The 25,028-nt window shown below is 48.2% G+C and overlaps 3 protein-coding genes across 8 annotated transcripts in view; all 3 read right to left on the reverse strand.

Annotated features, from left to right (window-relative positions):
* Positions 1–225: 225 nt before the first annotated feature.
* Positions 226–4,942, reverse strand: Gm128 (predicted gene 128). 2 transcript variants are annotated; one of them, XM_030252579.1, is made up of 3 exons: positions 3,902–4,942; positions 3,257–3,418; positions 226–536 (listed from the first exon to the last, which is right to left on the reverse strand). In XM_030252579.1, the coding sequence occupies exons 1-3, from the start codon at positions 4,286–4,288 to the stop codon at positions 516–518; spliced, it is 570 nt and encodes a 189-aa protein (XP_030108439.1). In that variant the 5' UTR covers positions 4,289–4,942; the 3' UTR covers positions 226–515. The 2 variants fall into 2 exon arrangements, with proteins under 2 accessions (XP_030108439.1, NP_001020012.1); NM_001024841.3 differs by having other exon boundaries at positions 227–536; positions 3,257–4,416.
* On the reverse strand, positions 4,583–15,451 carry Bnipl (BCL2/adenovirus E1B 19kD interacting protein like). Of its 4 annotated transcripts, NM_134253.2 has the most exons (10): positions 14,272–14,500; positions 13,474–13,569; positions 13,113–13,177; positions 11,883–12,107; positions 8,957–9,139; positions 8,292–8,394; positions 7,449–7,580; positions 6,305–6,391; positions 6,039–6,137; positions 4,600–5,168 (listed from the first exon to the last, which is right to left on the reverse strand). In NM_134253.2, exons 1-10 carry the CDS (start codon positions 14,313–14,315, stop codon positions 5,132–5,134), a joined length of 1,071 nt encoding a protein of 356 aa, NP_599014.2. In that variant the 5' UTR covers positions 14,316–14,500; the 3' UTR covers positions 4,600–5,131. The 4 variants fall into 4 exon arrangements, with proteins under 4 accessions (XP_030108309.1, XP_030108308.1, NP_599014.2 ...); XM_030252449.1 differs by lacking the exon at positions 7,449–7,580 and having other exon boundaries at positions 4,583–5,168; positions 14,272–15,451; XM_030252448.1 differs by lacking the exon at positions 13,474–13,569 and having other exon boundaries at positions 4,583–5,168; positions 14,272–15,443.
* A 1,529-nt stretch (positions 15,452–16,980) lies between these two features.
* Positions 16,981–25,028, reverse strand: part of Prune1 (prune exopolyphosphatase) — a 29,833-nt gene continuing 21,785 nt past the window's right edge. For both annotated transcript variants that reach the window (XM_030252580.1, NM_173347.2), the window contains exons 6-8: positions 22,547–22,641; positions 21,334–21,492; positions 16,981–18,734 (exon numbers count right to left, since the gene is read on the reverse strand). In XM_030252580.1, the coding sequence (XP_030108440.1) occupies positions 18,303–18,734; positions 21,334–21,492; positions 22,547–22,641 (686 nt within the window). In that variant the 3' untranslated portion in view covers positions 16,981–18,302. The remainder of the gene's footprint in view (positions 18,735–21,333; positions 21,493–22,546; positions 22,642–25,028) is intronic.

The raw sequence follows: 25,028 nt of genomic DNA on the forward strand, positions 1-25,028 counted from the left end.
CTAGCCAAAATTGTTTTGTTTCTGGGACAGGATTTCTCTGTGTAGTCTTGGCTATACAGGAATTCACTATGTAGACGAGGCTGGCCTTGAACTTGGAGCTCCATCTGCCACTGCAATGCTGGGAGTAAAGGTGTGGGTCCCACTACTGCCCAGCAGTGGTTTTTTTTGTTTTTTGTTTTGTTTTGTTTTGTTTTTGCTGTAAAACAGTACTGGAAAAAAGGAAAATGAGCAGTGTGAATATTTTATTTTGGAAGAAAGGGGTAAAGGAACAGGCTAGACCTGCTGGCTCTAATGTCACTGAGCACTTCTGTAAACACACAGCCAAGTGCTGGGGAGAAGTCCGTGGGCCCCACCATGTGTGGAGCCCCAGGTTTGACCCAGACACCACCAAAAAGAAAAATGAGACCAAAGTATTTTTTAGCTTTTTTTTCTATATATTAAAAATATATAGTGGGTGTTGGGGTTGAAAAGGGAGTTTATAATGTAGACATCTTCTCTTGAGGGAGACATGGCCATTACCTCTGGATTCTTTCTACCTGGGGAAGGCAAGAAAATAGAGATTATAATCATAACCACATTCTTTTACTTGCTTTACCCTGCTGCAAACCTTTTTCTCAGCCCTACTAACTTTGGGGTTTATGCGGTACGTGTGCGTCCCATCACCATGTGAGAACTGGATCTTCACATAGGCTCTGGGCATTGTTCTCAGGGTACTAGGCAAGTGCAGTGAGCACTCTCCTTGCGGAGTCATCTCTCTGGCCTGACCTGGAACTTAGTGTTCATTGTGTGTCCCACTAAATGTGTATATGTGTGCAAGTACCCACCATCCAGGGTGTCGGATCTCCCTCAAGCAGGAGTTAGACATGTGGTTGTGAGTGGCTGATGTGTGTGCTGAAAATTTAACCTGTCCTGCTCTTAACCACTGAGCCGTCTTTTCCGTGTACTGACCTGGCACGGCTGCTCCCTTGGCTCCACCCACCAATCTATGAGGTATATGTCTACATGCCCAGCTGTGTTGCAAGTCAAACTCAGGACCTCACGCATACTAGGCAAGCACTCTCCTAGCTGAACTTCTTAAGTCTCCCGCCCCCAAGTGTGTTATTTTTATATTAAAAATAGAATCAGACTCACAAGGAGGAAAACAGAAATAGAAACCAGCTAAGTCACCAAGCATGCCTTTTGTTTATTCAGTCCCCCCTGCCAGTCATCCCTAGGAATTGACACTACTTTGTGGAGTCGGTCTGAACCTATAGTAGCTTTGTATGTTTGAGATAGGGTCTCACTATGTAACTCTGGCTGGCCTGGGACTCGTTATGTAGACCAGGCTGGCCTTCAATTTACAAATACCCACCTGTCTCTGCCTCCAAAGTGCTGGGACGAAAGGTGTGCACTACCACACCTGACTCCTTTGTGAAGTTTTAAGTTGCTGGGTAGAGTCTCAGAAGGACAGTCTTTGGGGCACATGGGTACTGGTACAAAACCTGGTTTCAGTTGTGTGGCCCTTGTCACTGCTTTCCCCCTTCCATGATGGGATTTGAACCTAGTACCTTGTGCATGTGTTAGGAAAGCCCACTGAACTACACCTCCAGCCCTGATAGCTTGTAAAACTGTTCCTTCATTTGTCAACAGGGTAAGACCCTATAAGGTGAGGGCAGATCCAAGTGCCATATCTGGAGTGAGGCCTCAGATATATTGGCTGTTACTGTTACAAAGAATAAGTTGTACTAATCAGAGATGGAGAGATGGCTCAGTAGGTAAGATCACTGGCCGCTCTTCTAGAGGATCTGTGTTCAGTTCCCAGCACCCACATGATGGCTCACACCATCTATAACAGTTCCAGGGAATCCAACTCCCTTTTCTGGCTTCCATGGGCACCAGGTGCACCAACATATATGCAGGCAAAAACCCCAACACAATTTTAAAAAACTCTCTTGATCATTAACTTGTTCATATGTTCTATGTCCATTGTCTATGCATTTAGTCTTGACAGGCAAGCATGCTAGGAAAGTTGTCAATTTAGGATCAGCCAGGACTACTTACCAAAACTCGGAAAGAAAAAAAAAAAAGTAAAGAAGTCCTATTTATTTGGTCAGTAATAATCTGAAGATCAGTGAGACATGGCATTTGAAGCTGGGCAGTGGTGCCGCACGCCTTTAAGCCCAGCACTTGGGAGGCAGAGGCAGGCGAATTTCTGAGTTCGAGTCCAGCCTGGTCTACAGAATGAGTTCCAGGACAGCCAGGGCTACACAGAGAAACCCTGTCTCAAAAAAACAAAACAAAAACAAAAAAACAAAAAGACAAACAACAAAAGACATGGCATTTGTTCAAGAAGTAACAAGACATGGTGGTACACGCCTCTTTTCCTGGCCCTTGAGAAGTGCTGGCATCCCTGGCTACACAGTGAGCTCATCCTGGAGACTATTTCAGGCGGGTGAGATGGCTCCAAGCCTGACAACCTGAACTTAACCCCTGGAAACCACACGGTGGCATGAAAGAACTGTCTCTTACAAGTTGCCCTGTGACCTCCACACATGCACACATACAACACACATGCACACAAATGTAAGAAAGCCAGGTGGCAGTAGTACGTACCTTTAATCCCAGCAGAGGCAGGAGGATAAGAGTTCAAGGCCAGCCTGGTCTACCTAGTGAGTCCCAGGACAGCCAGGACATAAATTCTGTCTCAAACAAACAGTCTCAAAAAGAAAAGAGCCGGGCGTGGTGGCCCACGCCTTTAATCCCAGCACTCGGGAGGCAGAGGCAGGCAGATTTCTGAGTTCGAGGCCAGCCTGGTCTACAAAGTGAGCTCCAGGACAGCCAGGGCTATACAGAGAAACCCTGTCTCGGAAAAAAAAAAAAAAAGAAAAGAAACAGACAGCTGAGCCTCCCTCCGTGCTGAAGGCTGAGGTGCTGGGAGTTATAGGCCAGTCTAGACAACGTAGTGGAACTCCATCAAAACAAAATGGGGGTGGGGTGGTTAGGGAAGTAAGCAGGCTGGCCATCTAGTTCCGTAGAATACTGTGAGTTAAGGGCTCAGATCTCTGTAGCATGTGCATGTGTACCCCATACACATCAAACAAAACAGAAAATGGGCCAAGACTAGACTAACCAGTGCAAATTAAGGCTCAGTAACTGACCAGTCAGTCAGTCAGTCACTCTTGCAAGAACAATGGCTGTGTTTAGCAACGGGATTTGGGACATGGGAGACTTTAAGATTCGTCAAGAAAAAGGTCCTGGGCTCATCAGTGAAACTTACTGGTTGAGTCTCTGTGAACACTGAAGAAAGGCTGTTCCAGATATCCTCCAGGCCAATCCTGACACGTTTCCAAAAGGCAAGAGCTGGGCTGGGGCTCGGGCTAGTGGGTGGCAGGATGGGTCTGCGTCTCAGGTGGACAGGAACCAGAGAAGTGGTGCTGCTCTGAAAGGGAGCACGAGAGCTGCAGCTATGGTCAGAACAGAGGCTCGAGTCCAGAGGGCATTCCTCCAGGTGCCTGTTGCAAGCGCACAACTGGTAGGTGCAAGGCCGGTGTTCTGTGCGGAGTTCATTCAGTGCCCCAACTCGAAGGCGCCCAGAAAGGCCATGCAGCTTTCCAGCCCGGCTCCTACTCATAGTGCCTGACTTACAGTGGCAATGCCAAGGGCCCCAAGGCATCAGTACTACCCGCAGATCCTCAGGAGATGGCATGGCTGTGAATGAGGGTTTTAGCCATGGGGATGGGGTGGACCCGGGTGTCGACCACTGTTGCAGGGTGGACTCAGAAGACAGGTCCACCACAGTAGTCTTTGAACTGAGGGACCGCACGTCAGTGGTCAGCTTAATCTCTCGCTCCTGGCTATTGGCTAGAAACCTCCCGGTAGTGCCGGAACTTCCCACAGTATTGGTGGTCGAAAATAAACTTACAGGGCCGTTGGTGGTTTTTCTGGTATCAACCACCCCCTCTTCCAAGGAGCCATCCTCCTCCCAGTCACTGGGGCTGGGCACTGATGACCGGCTATAGCCTGTCACGGTGGACAGGAGCTCAGCAGCTGCCGGGAGGGCCAGGCGGTCAGCAGTGGCCAGGGCATCATTTTCATCCTCCAGGGTTACCCTCAGCTTCCCGGGTACAGTGGTCCGGGCGGTGGGGTTTGTGCTGTGGAGGCTGCGGGCTGGGCCCCCAAAGCGGAAGCTGACCCGCTGCATCCCAATCGTGGTAGCGGTCGGGGTAGTCGTTTGGTCTTCGGCCCCCGCCGCCCGGTACTCCAGACTTAGCAGCAGGGCCCAGAGCAGCATGCAGGCGGCGGGGACCATGGGGCTGGGAGTCTTGAGGTCGAGAGGTAGGCCCAGGCTCCTACCTTCTCTCCCTCCCTTCCGCTCTCCACCAACCCGCCAGGTCTCGAGGTCGTTTGAACCGACCAGGAGGGTGCTCAGAGGCACGTGCCTCGCCCCTCCCCTAAGTGCTCTTACTGCGCAGGGCCAGCAGCCCCAGGGGCTGAGCTAAAAGTCCGGAGGAACCCTGGTAAGCAAGAATTCTGTGCAGGAACCAGAAAGATTGTGATGTAAGGGCTTGAGGGGAACCTGTTGGTCCCTAGGCACAGACTTAAATCTCTCATCACAGTTTATTAAAGGTCACAGGTCTGAATTTACTGAGAGTGAAAACACAGGTTTTGACAGCAGTTCTCAGGATCACAGGCAGCTGACTACTAAGAAGGGGTTGGCTTTTCAAGATTTTGCAAGCTGGCTCCTGGGCTCCCGGCAGACAGGCTGGCTGTGGCTGCTGGTTAAGCCTTCCATCCACCTCCCCTCAAAGACTGCTAAGACAACTAAACTGGGAAGGATCCCAGTAGTTTTGATTACAGAGAAGGAAAATGAGACCCACATATTTTACAGCTAAAGCAGAATTAAAACTCAGAGCCTTACACTTCCAATGCCACACAGCCTTCTTTTTGGACAGCCGAAATGCAAGCCACCCCCCACCCCGTTCTGGGGTTCCCACCCTTAAATCCCAGCTTGAAGGCAGTGTCCAGAAGTGGGCGTCGCACTGAAAAGTGAGGATCCGGTGGAGCTGGCCCTCAGGATGAGATGAGACATAGCTCCCCCATGCAGACCACTCATGATCTTTGCCAGATCCTAGGCCCTCTGCCCAGCTTTGTGTTAGGTGCCTTTCGAGCCATGCAGATCCCGGTCCAGCCTAGAGGGATAAGGGAATGGAAAGATGAATGGGAGGAGCTAGAAAACTGAGTGCTTGCATCACTTCCCATCCTTTGCTCCTAACATGCTCCCCACTGGATTCTATCTCTTCCTTGCAGGCTTTACCTCTTCCTAGTACAGAAGGCACGTAAGAACCTGAGGACGACACAGACTTTCCGTGTTGGGGTTATTCTTTGGTGCCCCCCACCTCAGTGTCTCTTCCATGACATTTTCTTTTTTTAATATAGTTTTTTTCTTTTCTTTTCTTTTCTCTCTCTCTCTTTCTTTCTTTCTTTCTTTTTTCTTTTTCTTTTTTTTTTTTTTTTGTTTTGTTTTGTTTTGTTTTTTTTCGAGACAGGGTTTCTCTGTGAGGCCCTGGCTGTCCTGGAACTCACTCTGTAGACCAGGCTGGCCTCGAACTCAGAAATCCACCTGCCTCTGCCTCCCAAGTGCTGGGATCAAAGGTGTGTGCCACCACTGCCCAGCTTCTGTGACATTTTCATCTGTCCTTTAAGTTCTATTTATATTTACTTATGACTGCGCGCGCGCGCGCGCACACACACACACACACACACACACATACACACACACACACACACACACGTGTGTGCGCCCGTGCCATGGACTTATTCCACCGTGGGGGTTCTGGAGACTGAATCCCTTTACTGATTCATTGCACTGGTGCGCCTTTCATGTGACAAATAATATAGTGTCCTTCATTTCTTCTCTAGGTGTCTGCAGTTTTCCCACTGACACAATTAAAGGCAGGGCCCGTGTATCTTAGTTCTTCGTATCTCCCCAGAGACATTAAGAAACACGATTGGCTTTAGACATCCCATCCCAAACCAGCTTCCCTAAGTGCAGGACTCACTGTCTGACAACTTCCGGTATGTGCACTTGCTCTAGCGAGATGAGCTGGGCCAGCTCTCCGAGGCTGTCCAGAAAGCGGATCTTTCGTGTGAACTTGGAGCTGAAGAGAAGAATAAACCAGTCTTACTTTGTATTGGATCCTGGAGGATCTCACATAGGGAACAGGGACAAGCCGAATGGCACAGCTAGAAAGAGGGCTGGGTAAGACCTCCACAACCTCGGTAGTGGAGACAGCCGAAGGGATGTCCTTATGCCTCGAACCAGTACCTGATGAAGGGCCGAACCAGTGCCAGGAAGGCCTTCACATACCACGTAGCGTGGACGACCACCAGGGCGCGAAGGTTTTTCCGAAGCCTGAGGAAGAGTCCAATACAATCCTGAGTTCCCTGTTCACATTTTTTAGGAGGAGCAGGTGGGTTATCTTCCATGCTGCAGGTGCCTTGGTGTATCTTTTTCCAAATTTCCCTGGCAGCTGTGCCTAACTCCACATTCAGGGAATGCTCCTTTAAGAGTACCTCAGTCTTTGCAATCCGTTTCCCTCCAGCCCACATAAATTCCTTTTGCAAACGTCTGTCTCCATCTCTTCCACTATGTAGCCCAGGTTACATAAAACTCTAAGAAGAAGCTAGGTGTGATGGTGTGCAAGAGGATCAGGGGTGTAAGGCTAACTGGGGCTATACTCCAATTCTGAAGCCAGCCTAGGCCACATGAGCCCCTATATAAAACAAAATGGACCCCTCCCCCAAACAAGAAACAACAATGCTCTTAAGAGGGAAAAAATATTGGCAAAGAGGAAAAACACAGGAAGGACACTAAGTAAGGGTGAGATGGGACAAGCCAGGCATGGTGATGACCTGTAACCTAAGCACTGGGGAGCGGGTGGGGCGGGAAGACCAGGAGTGCAAGGCTATGTCTGGCTACATAGTTTAAGGCCAGCCTGGACTACATGATGAGGAAACAAAGGAGGGAGAAGGCACAGGAGTGGGAATGATTTCTGTGTCAGGGGTGAGGGAAGAGAGAGCAGTGGAGATATGGAAAGCAAGTGGTAAGACTTGGAGAAGAAAGAGTGGCTCCATGCGCCAGGCAACATGCCATGCGGATTCACGAGGAAACTAAACAGGAAAGCTGTGAGCTACCCAAAAATGTAGCTAGTAAGCCATACGGCGGAGATGTCCCTGACCGTAGAGAATACAACAGGAGACACGGAGACACATAAAAGAAGGCACTGGGCACGATGACTCAGGTCAGTGATCCCAGCACTTATGAGGCTGAGGATTGAGGACAACATGGGCTATACAGCAAGTCCGTCTCAGAAAAGGAAAGGAAAAGAAAACCCCACAAAAGATCCAACTGGAAGAAGAGAATGGAAGCGATGCTAGAGAGTTGTGGCCCTCTTGTAATTGGGTCTCACCTCCTGTCCAAGGTACGGTAACACTGCCGGATCCAGCTCAGAGGGGGCACTTGGGCCCTGCTGGTGCCTCCACTCAAGTGAACAAGCAGATAGTTTTCAGCTACCAGCAGCTCCAAAGTTCCCACCATATACCTGGGGACAACATTGTAGGGAAGGTGGATGCTGCTGTTTCCCCAAACTCAGGAACACGAATAGAGAGAGCCTCCAGTCAGCGATGGGTTTTGGGCACAGGTCTTTTCTCTTAGGTTGGAGGTTTTGCAGCAAAAGCCAAGATGGCGTGGACTTCTTTCTCTTCCACGCTTGGAAAAGCCCATGAAGATAGCCCTCACAAAACAGCAGACTAAGCCAACTTATAGTTCCTGATTCCAAAGTGACTATCAGACCTAAGAACACCTACAGGGCCCTAAAGTCACCTAATATGGCAATACCCATATCTTACCAGCACTTCAACACTTCCTCTCCCTTCCCTATCCCAGCCCAGGTGGGCAACTGCCCTGTGAGGTCAGGGAACTCACCCAGGAGCAATCTATTCTTTTTGTTTGTTTGTTTTGTTTTGTTTTTTGGGTTTTGTTTGTTTGTTTGTTTTTCAAGACAGGGTTTCTCTATATAGCCCTGGCTATCCTGTAACTCACTTTGTAGACCAGGCTGGCCTCGAACTCAGAAATCCACCTGTCTCTGCCTCCTAAGTGCTGGAATTAAAAGCATGCACCACCACTGCTCGGCCGTTTTTATACTTTCAATCTGACTCAATTTGATTTATTGCATTGGTGGAGACACCTTTCATTTTCTAGTTTTCCCCCGGCTTTGTCCCTTCCACAAAAGCCCTTTCGGGTTTCACCTCACCTGAATAAGTGTTCCATGATGTAGGTGTAGTTGGGGATGCTGCTTCGGGGTAGATAGCAGGAAGCAAAGAGGATGACAGCATTGAGGCCATCACCATGGTAACCTGAGGACCAATATAAGGAAAATAGACTCAATTACAGATCTGTAAATAGACAGTACTTCTGTTTAGGGTGAAGGATAATGAGGTCTTTGGAAGTCAAAGAATGGATGTTACACAACCCAACAACTGAACCTCCAGCTAAGGCCGAGCTGTCAGTGTTGGTGATTCTTTTATTTTGCATATGGCTGTTTTGCTTGCATGTATATATGTGTATTGTGGGATCAGAAGAAGTTGTGAGACTCCCCTGGACCTGGGAGTCAGTCCTGAGCTGTCATGTGGGTCCTGTGAGAGCAACAACTGCTGTCCCCTGCTGAGCCATCTCCCATCTCCCAGTGACTTTCCCTGTCAGTCACTGTAGCTGTTGTTTTAATGTATCATTGTGCACGTGCACAGGCGAGTCTACGTGGGGGGTCAGAGGACAACTTCGTTAATTCTCTCCTCAAACCTCCCCATGGGTTCTGGGGCTCACACTCAGGTTGCCAGCACACATGGCAAGCACCTTAACTCAATGGCACCCAGCCAAACAGCGCCATGGTTTCTGCCCTTGTACTGCCTTTGCCACTACCTCCATGAGATAAGACTTTCTTATAGGGCTCAATGATGGTCATGTCCACTCGCTGCTCTCGTTGTCCTGTTCGAAACACTCTCCAGCGATGACCGTCTTCTCCAGCCACATCGCACACGCATCCCCGGCCCAGTCTTTCTGCTGCCTCACTGGCCCCCAGGCCCTCTGCCCGGGGCAAGTCATCTAAAACACACAGGAGGGAAGAATGAATGAGGCAGAGTTCTTATAATCTCCTGGATCCGTACAGTTTACTCCTCCAGTCTTTGGTTTGTTTGCTTGGGTTTTTGATAGAAGGTCTCACTGTGTGGCTCAGGCTGGCTTCCAACTCCTGACTCTTCTGCCTCAGCCTTCTGAGTGCTAGTATACCTGTTTTAACCTCCCATGTTTCATTGTTTTCACTGGCTCTCAGTCTGTGCAATTCATTCATCAACTTGTGTCTCTTTTGCCTCTTCTTAACTTTCTCTTTCACTAGACTATACCCTTAGGGTTCTCTGTCTGTCTCTGTCTCTCTCCTTTTCCCCTTCACCACAATTCCTCCCTCCTTCCCTCCCCATACCTGGTGTGTGTGTGTGTGTGTGTGTGTGTGTTGTTTTGGAGACAAGTATCTATTTAGCCTTGGCCATCTTGGAACTCAGTATGTAGGACCAAGGGTGGCCTGGAACTCACAGAGATCTGCCTGTCTGCCTCCTGAGTGCTGGGATTAAAGATGTGGGCTCTGGTTTTTTAAAACATGGGTTGTGGGATGTAACTCAGGTCCTCATGCTTGTACGGCAAGCAGTTTGCCAATTGAGATATCAGCCCAACTTGTTTTCAGTCTACTGTCATTAAATGTGACCAGACATCCCATGATTAAAACCTTTGTATTATTCCTCATTGTGTAGCCTACAAAAGTCTATAACCATTAGCATAGCAACAAGGGCCACCATGATATGAACGTTGGCAGTTTAACCCAGTCAGTCACTGTAGCTGTTGTTTCATGTATCATTGTGCACATGCACAGATCAGTCTATGTGGGGGTCAGAGGACATCTTTGGTGGAGTCAATTCTATCTTTTGATATTCTTCCTCTGCCTCCCAGCCCTTCATATACAGTCAGGCTTTGTGCTTTGAATTCCCCTGTGTTGCATGCTATTGCCTGAATTGCTACATCTATCTGGAACACCCCCACTCTAACCCTGATAAACATGACTCAGCATTCAGGCCTGGACTCAGAATCTTCTCGAATTCCCTAACATCCACATGGAGAGCCTGACTTTCAGCTGCAATCATTTATGGGTACTTAGGGCCTACTAGACAGTGTTTCCTACAGTTAGGGCGCCTGTGTCTGTATTTGTTTGTTTAGTTTGTTTGGGAGACAAGGCTTCACACTGTAGCTCCTTTTGTAGCCTAGACTGTTCTCAAACTCTTGGCAATCTTCCCGCCTCAGCCTTAGCTCTGGATCAGAGGCGTGCAGCCACCCCCACCAGCTTCTGGCCCTTATTACCTCAGGCTTTCAGGCTGGCTTCTGGCTGCAGTCCCAGTACTTGGGAGGCCAAGACAAGGAGGATCTTGAGTTTGAGACCAGCCTAGGTTATAAGAGATACCCTGTCCCAAACAGTAGTAACAATTCAGTCCTGGGTCGGGCAGCATGGGGCAGACATCTACTTACTTATTTTCTTTTCTTCTTTCTTCTTTCTCTCTTTCTCTCTCTCTCTCTTCTTTCTTTCTTTCTCTTTTTTCTTTTCTATTTTCTTTTTCTTTCTTTCACTTTAATGTTTTTATCTTTTGTTTATTTGCTTTATTTATTTATTTATTTGGTTTTTTTTGGTTTTTCGAGACAGGGTTTCTCTGTGTAGCCCTGGCTGTCCTGGAACTCACTATGTAGACCAGGCTGGCCTCGAAATCAGAAATCTGCCTGCCTCTGCCTCCCAAGTGCTGGGATAAAAGGCATGCGCCACCATGCCCGGTCATGCTTTTATAATTTTTGAGACAAGGTCTCACTATGTAGAACCAGGCTGGCTCATACTCACAGAGATCTACTTGGCTCTGCCTCCCAAATGCTGGGATTAAGGCTTGAACCAGCACATGCAGCCTTGATCATTATTACTGTTGTTGTTGTTATTATGTGTATGTGTGTGTTTCTTGAATGTATGTCTGAGTACCACATGTGTGCCTAGTACTGTGGAGCCCAAAAGAAGGTGTTAGATCTTCTGGCCCTGGAGTTACAGATGGTTCTGAGTCACTATGTGGAATGGAACTCCTGTCATCTGGAAAAGCAGTTAGTGCTCTTAACTGATGAGCCACCTCTCCTGCCCTTCCACCTTTTTCTTAATAAATGTCTCCTACTAGCCCTTGGCTGGTGTCCTACCGACTCTGGAAGCTGTTCCTTTCTTCTTTGAGGAAATCTATATTGCCTGTCTGGCCTCTCAACTACTATCTCATCTTCTCCTCTCCTCTCCTCTCCTCTCCCCTCCCCTCCCCTCCCCTCCCCTCCCTTCTCTTTTTTTCTTTCTCTCTCTCTCTTCCTCTCCTTCCTTCCTTCCTTTCTTTCTTTCTTTCTTTCTTTCTTTCTTTCTTTCTTTCTTTCTTTCCTTCTTCCTTCCTTCCTTCCTTCCTTCCTTTCTTTCTTTCTTTCTTTCAGATTCATTCATTATCTTAAGTTGTATGAATGATTTGCTTGCATGTATGTATGTGTACCACATGCATGCCTGGTGCCCTTGAAAGTCAGAAGGCATCAGATCCCCTGGGACTGGAGCTAGACAGCTGCCATATGGGTGCTGGCTCCTAAATCCAGGTCCTCTGGAAGAGCAGCCCTGCTCTTAACCACTGAGCCAACACTGCTGCCTGCCTGATTAGCTTAATTAACATCCCACCCCATCCATCCTCCTCGAGCTGCATTTTCTATCAGCTTCTACCTCTACCAGCCCCACCCTCGGCTTGGCTCCCACCTTCCCATTCAAACTCATGTCCGCTGTCCAGCTGCTCAGAGTCTGATGGTGTCTCCAACTCATCCACCTCCAGGTCCAAGCTGCCAGCAGAAGAGGAAGACGCAGAGCGGGTGGGAGAGGCTCCGTTTTCTCCTGTTCCCTCAGTCAGACTCAGCTGCCATTCTGGGGCGGAAAGACGCTTCCGCATAGGGCGCTGGCCACACAAGGCCAGACTGCTGGGGGTGCCTGTGATTGGAAGATAGGAGAAAGAAAATACACAGATGGAAAAACGTGTTGAGTGGATGGTGATTTGAGATCCCTGTGTGGAACGGAGGCATACGCCTGTAATCCCAAGACTGCAAAGGAAGACAGACAAGAGCATCAGAGTTCAAGGCCATCTTGACTACAGATTGAGTTATAGAGCAGCCTGGGCTACGTGAGTCTGCATCAGAAGAAAAACACAAACGCACAAGGCCTCCTATAGACAGAAGCCTTGATGCCAGGCTTGGTGGCTCACATCTGCAATTACAGCATTTAGGAGGCAGAGGCAGGAGGATAGCTGCAACTTTTGTCCTCCTGCTTGTTTTTGTGTGTATGGGTATTTCTTATACGTCTGCATGTCTGTGTACCACACATTGCGCTCTTAGAGCCTAGAAGGGGGTGTCAGATCCCCTGGGACTGGAGTTAAGTTTGGTTGTAAGCCACCATGTGAGTTCTGGGACTCAAACCAAGGTCCTCTGTAAGAACGGCCAATACTTCTCAACTGCTAAGCCATCTCTCCAGTCCTGATAAATGCAAGTTTGAGGTCAACTCAGGCTACACGAGTTCGAGACCAGCCTGGGCTAGAAAGTTGAGTCAGTCTCAAAGAAACCCAATTATACCACAGTGGCTCTCACCTGTAATCCCAGCACCCAGGAGGCAGAGGAGGAGATCTCTGTGGATTCAAAGTCAGCCTAGTCTACAAATGAGTTCCAGGCCAGCCAGGGCTACACAGAAAAACACTGTTTCAAACAAATAAACAAACCAACCAACGAATAAATGAACAAAACCCACCGAGCACCAACAATAAAAAAATTAAAATTTAAAGGCGATAATAGCTGTGCATTTTGAGAAAGGGATGTAACCTAGGGTAAGTGGAAAGGGAGAAAGTTGGGTACAAAGAGACAGAATACACAGCGACACCCTCGCCTTAACAACAGTGCCAGAAGTCAACTCAAACCCCAGGTCTAGTTTCCACCTTCCTTTCCCTACCTGCCTGTGAGCCTCTCTGAGGGTCTTCAGGGTCTCCAGGTGAGCCAGGTTCCTCAGGAAGCAATCTAGAGGGGAGGGAATGAACAGGGCTTTAAACACAGACCCCAGCCAGCTGCCTTGTCATCCTTCCCTCTCCACCATGCTTCTTTCTTTTCTTGCCCTAATTTCCCATAAATTTGTTTGGTTTTAGGTCTGTGGGTGCATTTTGTCTACATGTTGATCTGTGCACCACACATGTGCCTGGTGCTCTTGGAGCTCAGAAGAAGGTGTCAGATCCCCTGGGACTGGAGCAAAGGATGACAGAGAGGCACCACGTGGTCTCCGAGACTCAAACCTGGGGGCGAGCAGCTCTCAGCCTCACCTAGGAAACTCTTCATCTTGCCACTCCTCTCTTAGCTCCAGCTCTCCAAGTTTCATGGTTGCTCCTGGTTCTGAGGCTCCTGCCTTCTCCTTAGCCCTGAGAGTCAGTGGCCCAGAAGAAAAGACCATGAATCAACCTAGACAGTATCCTAAGGGAGCCAGACATCAGGTGGAAGCCACTGGTGTGAAGAACATGGCAAGGAGGCCCCGTCTATGTGTACAGGCGTTTTCCCTTCCCACTTGACAGAGCAGCTCATCTGCTGCTCAGCTTAGCAGAGGGGATGGCCTAGCAAGCTAATCCACTTGATGGTAGTGGCTTCACCTACAGTGTAGGAGTGAAAGGCGTCCCATATCCCGACTGGCTGGAACCCAGACAGACCTGCCCAGTTAACCCTGGGAAAAGCAGTAGCAGATGGCACCTCGTCAGCCCAGCCTTTCCCCTGCTGTGCTTGGAAACTATGGGACAGGTACAAGGATGGAGGGAAAAAAGGAGATACTCACTGGGAAGCAGAACCAGGGTGTACATTTGGTTCTGGGCCAGGTTTCCTAATGGCTATTGTAGAGGATGGGAGTTATAGGAGAGAGGGGGAGGGGGAGGGAGAATGGATCTATTACACATAAGATAGAAACTTTTCTTTAAACTGTGGAGTTGGTTCCATACTGTATTCGTTTCCTGTCCCAAAACCACTCGGTCCCTTCTCTGCTAACTTCTCCCCATGTTCTTCTTTGAGGAAGCCAGGAAGGCCTGGCTGGCAGGGAACGCCCTCTCTGGCTCCAGTCAGGCCAAGGTCTCACTTACCCTCCTTCTAACGTCTCTCTTCCTGTTTCTTGCCTGGTCCCCATCTTCCCAGGTCGTCCTGTGTCCTGTGGGACTTGAGGAGGATAGGAGGCTGTGGCCCCAGCCCCCAAACTCTTTACTTTCCTGTGTCAGCTGCTGCTTTTGCTCTAAGGAGGCAGGAGGTGTGGAAGGGAGGTAACCTCATCTTCAAACAGGTTTTGCCACCTCCCCTCCCAAGGAGCAGGTTTGCCCCAAAGCCCAGCCTCTTGTGTGGGGGCGGGCTTTCAGGTGAAGAGTGAGTGAGAGCTCTGGTCTCCATTCCAGATTCTTTATAACCTGGGAGCCCTTTGTTTTGCCCGCTAAGGAGTGAGGGGAGGTGTGTGTGTGTGTGTGTGTGTGTGTATGTGTGCATTCCTGTAGAAGCCTGAAGCTGGCATTGGATATCTTCCTCCATCTGCTGAGGCAGGGTCTCTCAATTGAACCCAGAGCTCACTGATTCTACTAGCTTTAGCTCCCCAGACTAATTCTAGGGATTCCCCTGACCAGAGAGTGCTGGGCTTGCCCAGCCTTTGTGTGTCCTGGAAATTCAAAGTTGGGTCCTCTTGTTTGGATGAGTGTCTTATGCACCTAGCCAGCTCCTCAACCTTCTATTTTTCTAAGTGCCTTAAGCTTTAGAACAGTCTGATGTGGAATGGATGGTCACATGACCTTTCTGCCTCAGGTCCTACAGGGAGCTAGGTTTTACTTATTTTTAGACTACTATTTATTGTGTGTGTATGAGTACGTATGTGCACCCACGCATGTGCAAGGACGTCAGGGAGGGTGTTCTTCCCTCTATCACTTTGCTGGATCCTGGATCTTGCACTGCTTAGACTGGAAGCCCACCAGCCATCTTCCTGTCAGCTCTGCTTGGAGGCGGAGTATAGGCTTCTGTAAAGTGGCATCCTGTTACACGAGTGCTGGGATCTGAACTCGTTTTCAAGACTGAGGAGAACACAGTTTTAGCTGCTGACCCACCACCTCTCTAGAACTTGGAGCTTAAAACAATTAAAAAAAAATTTAATGTGCATAGGTGTATTGCCTACATATCTGTCTGTGCACCAGGTGTGTGACTGGTGCCCTTGGAGGATAGAAAGTTTCAGATTTCCTGGGCTGGAGTTACTAGGAGCTGTGAGCCCTGTGGGTGTTGGGAAATAACAGTGGGACCTCTGGAAGAGCAGCCAGTGCTCTTAACCACTGAGCCATCTCCCCAGCTCTTAACATTTTTATAAATTATGTTTTATTTTTGAGTGTGTGGGTATGTGGCACCTTGTGAGAATTGGTACTGTCCTTTTACCATGTAGGTGCAAAGAATCAACTTCAGATGGTCATCTTAGCCCTGCCTGCCTCTGCCCATACTATCTCATGGACCTAGCTCCTACCTTTTAAAAGTAGGTCCTGGTGAGGGCCTGTAATCTCAGCTTCTCAGGAGGCTGAGGTAGGAATGCAAGTTCAAAGCCAGCCTGGGCAACTTAGTGAGACCCTGTCTTTAAATAGAAAGTTAAATATATCTGGGGGTGCTGGGCATGGTGGCGCACGCCTTTAATCCCAGCACTTGGGAAGCAGAGGCAGGTGGATTTCTGAATTTGAGGCCAGCCTGGTCTACAGAGTGAGTTCTAGGACAACCAGGGCTATACAGAGAAATGCTGTCTCAAAAAAAACAAAACAAAACAAAACAAACAAACAAACAAAAAAAAAACCCAAACAAAAAACAGCTGGAGGTCGGGGGTGGGTCAATGCCTTTAATCCCAGCACTCAGAAGGCAGAGGCAGGTAGATCTCTGAGTTCAAGGTCAGCCTGGTCTATACATCAAGTTCCAGGACAGCCAGGACTATGCAGAAAAACTGTGTCTCAAAATAAAGTAAAAAATGTGCTAGAGATGAAAAACACTCAGTGGTAGAACACCATGTACAAGGCCCTGGGTACCATCCCCAGAACCACACACACACACAGGCAAAGCTAAGGAACTATTTTGGTTTAAGTCCATCTTGGACCTACTTTTCTAGCATAAGGAAAACAGAGAAGACAAGCCAGGTATGTCACATCTGCAATTCCAGCATGGGGAGGCTTCTGCTGGAGGACTGCTATGCATCAGAGGCTAGCCTCAGCTACAGGATAAGCTAGGGCAGCTTGAGAGATTGCCTCAAAAAAAGAAACAAAACCATCTGAGACAACTAACTCACTCTGTGAGCCAGGCTGGCCTCGAAATTACAGGGATCTGCCTGCCTCTGTCTCCGGAGTGCTGGGATTAAAGGTGTGCACCACCACTGCCCAGCTACAACTGAGGTGTGTGTTTGTTTGATTGGTTGTTGTTGTTTTCGAGACAGGGTTTCTCTGTGTAGCCTGGTTGTCCTGGAACTCACTCTGTAGACCAGGCTGGCCTTGAACTCAGAAATCCGCCTGCCTCTGCCTCCCAAGTGCTGGGACTAAAGGCGTGCGCCACCACCGCCCAGCCCTGGAAGGGAAGCTCTGGAAACAGGAGTCAAGGAAAGGTTGAAGATAAACAGGAATATCTCATAGCCGGGTCATCAAAGGACAGGTGGGAGACAGGGAGATGAGTCTGTGGGAGACCCGGAGATGGGGGGAGGCCTAGAGATGAATCACTTGTGTGAGACCAGGAGATGAATCTGTGGGAGGTGCAGCTATTACCAGAGGGAAGGCCTGATTATACTTTTAAAAAGAAACAAGACCTCAAACAGAAAGAAAGTATTTAATATGAAACAAAAATGCAAAACAAAGTACCAAAGTCACAGAACACAATCCCTTTGGTTCAGTGATCGCACCAATATTTCACGTTCCCATTGGCTACAGACGTCATACACTAAAGTGAAGTCAGACTGCCCCAAACCACCACACACCCTACTGTTCAGCGATATTGTTTGCAACTTATATAGGGTAAGAACAGGGGAAACAGCTTGATTGGAAAAAAGGGGGATGGGAGGTGGGGGAGGCGAGGGGAGACTACACATGCGGAACAAATTACTGGGAGAGAGCTCGCTGCTGGGTCACCATTACAACCCTGTACATGCTACATGAGGCTAAGTTCCTTGGTACAATCACACATAAACACGAAACAATCCAGTGACCCAGAGCGCGAACGCTCCCAGGGAGGACAAAAGTAATGAGGAAGCAGAGGGGAGAAAGGCTGGGAGGAAGGAAGGGCACATCTTTTCCTAACCTCAGTTACAGGTGGGGAAATGGGACCCGGGACAGAGGATGTCTCACCAGAAGACTCTCCACGCATTCTTCAACTTGAGCAAAACCAGAAAAAGACTGACAAGACCTTGGCAGACCCACTAAGACAGGGGATATCCAGGGCTCAGTCAGGTTCTGCCCTCTTGGCAAAAATGCCTCTGAGGTCCCATGGCCACCAGGAGAAAGCAAGGACCTCAATCCTCAGGTCCCCGTCAGGCTTCCCATCATTCTGAGACAGAAGGAGCCAAAGATATAGGAAGTCAAGACAAGAGACCAGCCAGGTTTAATGCAGTGCTTGACAATCTCAGCACTCAGGAGAGTTAGGAATTCAGGACTAGCCTCAGATACATACAGAGCTCAAGGCCAGCCTGGGCTACATGAGGCTCTGTCTCAAAAATAACTTTAAAAAAATTGAAAAGGTCAATTCATGGAGAGGAGCGGTGAACTGGTTTCATGGCAGACGCTGCCTCTGTTCACAGTCCTTCTGAAGACACTGAGATGGGGTCTACATTCCTTTAGTCCTGCTCTGCCAGGACAGTGGTCCTATCACACTGTACCCACCAAAGACAGGAAAATCAGTGCAGATTAAATAATAAAATTAAATAAATCTTGTCTTACTGGTAGAGCCAGGAGAGGAGAGGCAGAGAGCTGTCCCTACAGCAGCCGCTCTCTTTCTCTTTCTCCTCCCAAGGTTATGAGAACAGTACACCCGATCCTGAAGCCACTGACGTAGTTGCTGAAGTGGTCAAACATCTCAAAACATGCATTTGAGGCAGGCCAGTCACCTCCTCCACACTTCCCCACCCTACTTCCAATGGTCACTTATTTGATGTGCAGGCTCTGGCAGACTGGGATAGTGAGATCTGACTGCACTTCTCAAAGACAGCCTCAGCGGAGAACTTAGGCAGCCCCTGATCCAGAGGGCACTCATCCACCAAGCTGTTCATAGGCGTGGGTGGCAGCGGAGGGTCTTCCTCATCTTGACTCAGCCCAGAAATCAGGGAGTTACTTGCCTTGTCCAAGTCCTTGTCCACCTGCTCCCTAGACATACCCACAGCTACCTCAGACTGCCCCGAAGCCATCTTCGCTGAGTCAAGATATGCGGAGAGGGCTTCCTGGAGCACAGGCAGCAGCTTCTTCCGAGAGACCTGGGTGTTGCCTTGGTGATAGGCCTGGAGGTTAGGGGAGGTGCTTGGGATAGGTGTCAGCTTCAGGGGTGGGGAGGTGGATCGTTCCAGGATGCCACAGATCTGTAGAAGACAAGAACAGGAGATGATGGTCAAGTGACACACCACAGAGCTGAGCTTTCTTTAACAGGAATGAAAAGTGTTTTGTTTGCTTGTTTGTTTGTGGAGCCTGGGTCTCACAATGTAGCCCTGGATGGCTGGCACCCACAGAGACTCATCCCCTCTGCCTTCTAACTGCTGAGACTCCCCGGGTATTACCATGGCTGCTTTGTGAGGGGCTTGGGATCAAGCATTTTGTGAGGGGCTTGGGATCAAGCATTTGGAAGCCTTCTGCCAGGTTTACATGCTAAGACCAACTCCCGACCTTCTTCTCTTCTCTTTCCTTTTCTTTTCTTTTCTTCTTTTTTTTTAAACAAAGGGTCTTACATTTACTACAACCCTAGAACTCACTAGGGAGCTCAGGCTGGCCTTGAATACATTGTAATGCCCCTGCCTCGGCTTTCCAAGCACTGATATTACAAGTGTAAGGCACACTACGTGGCTGGAACATTTAGATGACATATTTTGTTTCATTAACAAAGAAGCCGAAGTGCACAGAAGTTTTCTTGAGTGAAATCACGTAGAAGATGGCAGGATCTGAGACAGACCAGGGGTGCACGTGTGCCCCCATGTTCATGGCCATCAGTGAGTACAGGACTAACAGCCATGCAGAGATCAGAGGACTAAGGCCAAACAAACCGAATAGGAGGGTGGGGGTGGGCCAAGCGTGCTGCCAACTTAGGTGTTTACAGACACCTCGTTATGGTGGTACAGCCACTACGCGCACTCACAGGTGGCTAGGGTGATCAAGGCTTACACAGATTAGCTCACAGTTTTGTTTTTGAGTCAGGGTTTCTCTGTGTAGCCCAGGCTGTCCTGGAATCTATTCTGTAGACCAGGCTGCCTCTAACTCAAAAGATCTGCTTGCCTTCACCTCCCAAGTACTGGGATTAAAGATGTGTGCCAGCATGACTGGCATATTAGGTCGCAGTTTATACAAAATGAAACTGACATTTGAACCCAAGACTGTTACCAAGAGTAGCATTCTAGCTGGGCGTGGTGGCACATGCTGTTAATCCTAGCACTTGGGAGGCAGAGGCAGACAGATTTCTGAGTTCAAGGCCAGCCTGGTCTACAGAGTGAGTTTCAGGACAGCCAGGGCTACACAGAGAAACCCTGTCTCAAAAGAACCAAAAAAAAAGAAGAGTAGCGTTCTAAATGTATTCTATACCAGTAGCAGAAGGAAGAGAAGAGGTGGCAGAGCAGACTGAAAAGGATCCTAGCTCCCAGTACAGAGGACATGGGCAGCTATAGTCATCAGAGTGTTGGAGTGGGGACTAGGTTCTGGAGGGGGAAGGGCTCTTTCCTATAGCTGAAGTACCTTCCTCTCAGCAGCATGGTTAGTAAAAGCCACATGTTCTCAACATGGACCCTGCCACAAAACGCACTTCATGCAAATGACCATAGCAAACTGTGCAATAGTGACTCTTCCATCACTACTTTTTGCTGATGACCAGAACAGACTGTAGTGATTCAAATCCTCTGGCTTAGTTCAAGGGACAAGCGGGTAGGGACCAGAGACAGAAAAACATGTCTACCAGATTATAAAACCTGTTCTTTCCTAGTACCAGCTACTCCTGCAGCCAGGGGAGGGAGAGGAGGCAGCAGCAACGAGGAGACAGACCTTGCCTGAGTTCAAAGGACATCTGGCTGGACTATCCTGAGCATCTCCCCAGTACAGGCAACTCAGAGTCTCAAGTCACCTGAATCAGTAACCAACGAGAAAACAGAAAGGAAGGCCAGGGAGGGTGCTGGCCCCGCACAGTGCCCTTCTCTGGACTGTGGTATCCAGACTGACCCCAGTGTGCTGCACAGTTGAAAAGGTTTCTACTGTTGTGTGAAGGTGACGGGTGTGTTTCTTGTCTTTGTAGTGCCCCACTCCTGAGCTACACCCCCAGTTCTGCCCATAAATTATCAAGACAATAAAGAGAAAGAACCAATTTTCTTTTAGTTTTGTTGTGGTGGTAGTTTTTTTGGTGGGGATCAAACCCAGGGCAGTGGATAGTTGAGCATTCTATCGATGAGCTAACTCCTCAGCCTCCCCCTGGTATTTTTTTTTGTTTGTTTGTTTTTTTGAGACAGGGTTTCTCTGTGTAGCCCTGGCTGTCCTGGACCTCACTTTGTAGACCAGGCTGGCCTCGAACTCAGAAATCCGCCTGCCTCTGCCTCCCGAGTGCTGGGATTAAAGGCGTGCGCCACCACGCCTAGCCCCCCTGGTATTTTTTAAAGATAGGATCTCACTATACAGACTTGGCTGGCCTCAAACTCACAGGCTATCCTCTTGCCTCTGCTATCTACTGCTAGGGTTGGAAGTGTGTGCAGCCATGCCTGGCAGCAGCCCTTAGGGTTCTGAAATAGTTTCTCTGTTACTAAAGAGCACCAGGCTGCAGTCCCTAAATGCTGGGAACAGAGGTCTGAGTCAGTATGCCCAGTGAGAGCAAGTTCTAACTACAGGTGACAACACTTCCTTCTACCCAGGGTTTGTTGCAGCAGCTTGTAAGCCTAAATTGTTGTCTCTAGTCTTCAGAACTGTCACCCTCGGAGTGACAGGATGGAAACTCACTGTCATTCGAAGTGCCTCGTGTGGACAGAAGATAGCTAATTGCCGTACTGGCTCATTTTGAGTGTTGAAAAAGATAGTCATGGCAACCAGGGCATCATAGCTGTGATCATGGCAGAAAGAACTGAGATCTGTGAAGAGGTCTGTCCGCTGCAGAAAGGCCTAGAAGGGAAGAAAAAGAAAGCAATCAAAGTTTACAGGCAGACCGTCCTTATCACCAATGAACTCTAAAGAGTTTTTTGAGCATGCAGCTCATAATTTGTGCATCACTAAAAATGTATGTAGTGCTTACATACTGGAAACTGTGATAGAATAGGGAGAATACAGGCTTTCAATTAAGACAGCATTGTTTTGAAAAGTAGCTCAACTATATTATGAATAAGATCCAGAAGTGATATTAACCCCCTGAACCTAAGGTTCCTCAATAAAATAAAAAGACAGCAAGTAGCTGGTCTTTGCCACTTTGTAGTGGTTCTTCTTTTTCCCATCCTTTATTCCCCACCTTCCAATTTTACCCTGTATCAATAGATAGGAGAGAAAGAAGGAGAGGGGAGAAGGGAGAGAGAGAGATTTCTGAATCTAATTTCTTCCTTCTTTGAGCACGACTACTAACAAACCACAAACCAATCCCCTTGTGCCATGAGCAAACACCAATCTTTCCCTCTCAGGGCTCTGGCATTTATATATACCCTCTGAAAAGTTCTAAGAATTCCAACTGTCACATATTTGCAAAAGCTATCTTCAGCTGGCAAAACCATGCCTCTACTAGAGCATGAGGTAAATCATAGTCAGCCGCTTCAGACAGTCTGAAAAAGCCCCACATCCCTACACCTGGGATTAAAAGGAAAACCTACTCTTATAATATTTCTGCGTTTTTAAAAAAAACGCCCAAATTCCAGAATTCTCAATATAGAGCCAACTTTCCTGCCCTGTCCAAAAAACAAATGACCTTCACAAAAGAAAAAACAAAAACAAAACAAAGCCTCACACACAAAATCACTGATTGCTCTACAGAGAATGACTTATAGGAGTACAAAATAAGTGGATGCAGAGAAACTAGCACTCGGGCTCTTACAGCAGCACAGTGAGGGACGATGGACTGTAGAGAATCCCGGAGGAGAGGGAGGCAAGAGGAGAGGGACCGAGGTACTCCAGAGTGAGGGGGAGTGGAGGTGAGTGAAGGTGTCCCTTGCCCCTTCCACTGGCTTGCTCTTACCTTCAAGTCCATGTAGATTGCACTGATTGCCACCTTGGTGCCCTGTCTGTAGACTGTCTTCTGGTCCTTTCTGAGCATCTGTTCAGTGGTCAGTCCTAGAAAATAGAAGTCAATCAGGGCACTTGGCCTAACACCGCAAAGGTGAAGACGAGAAAAATGGGACAATAGTTTCTCTTCAGGGCGATGAACAGGACCAATAACTGAAAATGTAATTATACAAAGGTTTACTTAAATAATCAGGTCACAGGCAGGAGAAATGGTGCAGCAGTTACAAGCACTGGCTATTTTTCAGAGGACCTGGGTTCAATTCCCAGCACCCACATGATGGCTCCTAACTGTTACTGTAGTTCCAGGGGAACTGTCACCCTTTTCTGTTGGCCCATGCACATAATGCACAGACATACATGCAGGCAAAACACCCACACATATCCAATAAATAAAGAAAACTCTAAAATGCTAACAATCAGGTCACAATAGTTAAATGGCTGCCTGTAGATTGAGGGACTTTGTAGGAGGGTAAAAGAAGAGCAGCTTTACTGGGTGTGGGGGTGGTGCACACCCTTGAGCCCAGTGCTCTGCAGGAAGAGGCTGGTGGAGCTCAGGAGTTTGAGATCAGCCAGGTCTACAACATGAGTTCTAGGCTAGCCAGGGCTACATAGTGAGACCATCTCACTAACCAACACCTGCCCCCCCAAAACAAGCAAGAAACCAGAGCCAAAACAGCAGAGGCCTTTACGATTCTCTACCCTTCCCTCGGCCCATTTATTTGTTTATTATTTTTGCTGTGGGTCACACCCAGGGCCTTGCACATGCTGGGCCAGCATCCGCTCTCCAGCTACATCCTCAGCCCTGAAGGGTTTTGCTCTGTTCACTCTAATAGCACGTGGAGCATTTATGTTTCCTTCTTTTGCTTGCTCTTTTTCTAAATGTCAATAGGTGGATTATGGAAGCTTTGGGTTCAGTTTGTCTTCTGAACACTGAGAGCTTCCTCTTCCTTCTGCTGAATGCACAGCTCTTGTTCTGACGACTTAGCAGCCCCCCAATACCGCTACATTTTATATATGGCCTACATTCTCTGATTAAACAGGGACTCAAAACTTTTCTTGTTTTTGTGAGTTTCACACACTGTAGTGATCATCTTCGCCCTCCCCCATATCCTTAGACCCACCTGCCGCCCCTGAGCACCGAGCTCTGGCTTTCTCTTCTTTCCTTACTACAGCCATCAAGTTCCATTTGTGCTGCACAGTCTTGGATTTTATTTTTATTTTTTTTTTGATTTTTTGACACAGGGTTTCTGTGTGTAGCCCTGGCTGTCCTGGAACTCACTCTGTAGACCAGGCTGGCCTCGAACTCAGAAATCCGCCTGCCTCTGCCTCCTGAGTGCTGGGACTAAAGGCGTGCGCCACCACCACCCGGCCAGTCTTGGATTTTTAAATACCTTTTATTTCATTTTGTTTTCTTTTCCTTTTTTTTTTTTTTTTTCTTTCTTTTCCAGACAGGGTTTCTCTGTGTAGCCCTGGCTATTCTGGAACTCACTCTGTAGACCAGGCTGGCCTCGAACTCAGAAATTCACCTGCCTCCACCTCTCGAGTGCTGGGATTAAAGGCAGGCGCCACCACTGCTCCGCTCATTTTGTTTTCTGATACAGGGCTTCTCTGCATAGCTTTTACCTTTTGAGGCAGAGCCTTATTGTGTGCCCACGCTGTCCTTAACTCACTATGTAGCTCAGGCTGCCACAAACTGTTTATCTTCTGCCTGGCTTCACCAGTGCTGGGATTACAGGATGGACTATCACCCCAGCCCTTCTCATCTTCTGTAGTGAGAATCAATGTTGGTTTCTTTAAAAACACAGAAATGGGGCTGGAGAGATGTCTCAGAGGTTAAGAGCACTGATTGCTCTTTCAGAGATCCTAGATTCAATTCCCAGCAACCACATGGTGGCTCATAACCATCTGTAATGGGATCTGGTACCCTCTTCTGGCCTGCAGGCATACATGCAAGCAGAATGCTGTATTCATAATAAATAAATCTTTAAAAACACAAACACGGGGGTTGGTGAGATAGCTCAGTGGTTAAGAGCACTGACTGCTCTTCCAAAGGTACCAAGTTCAAATCCCAGCAACCACATGGTGGCTCATAACCACCCATAATGAGATCTGACACCCTCTTCTGGTGTGTCTGAAGACAGTTACAGTGTACCTATTTATAATAATAAATAAATCTCTAAAAAAACACACACACAAACACAGAAATATAAGAATATGTTCACTTTAGCTGGACGGCGGTGGTGCACACCTTTAGTCCCAGCACATGGGAGGCAGAGGCAGGCGGATTTCTGAGTTCGAGGCCAGCCTGGTCTACAAAGTGAGTTCCAGGACACCCAGGGCTATACAGAGAAACCCTGTCTCAAAAAACCAAAAAAAGAAATTGTTCACTTTAACCCCAGGTGTGGGGAGATGGGGTGCTTCCAACTGTCCACAGT

This window comes from Mus musculus, chromosome 3 (assembly GCF_000001635.26).
Source record: "Mus musculus strain C57BL/6J chromosome 3, GRCm38.p6 C57BL/6J".
NCBI classification, from domain to species: Eukaryota; Metazoa; Chordata; class Mammalia; order Rodentia; family Muridae; genus Mus; species Mus musculus.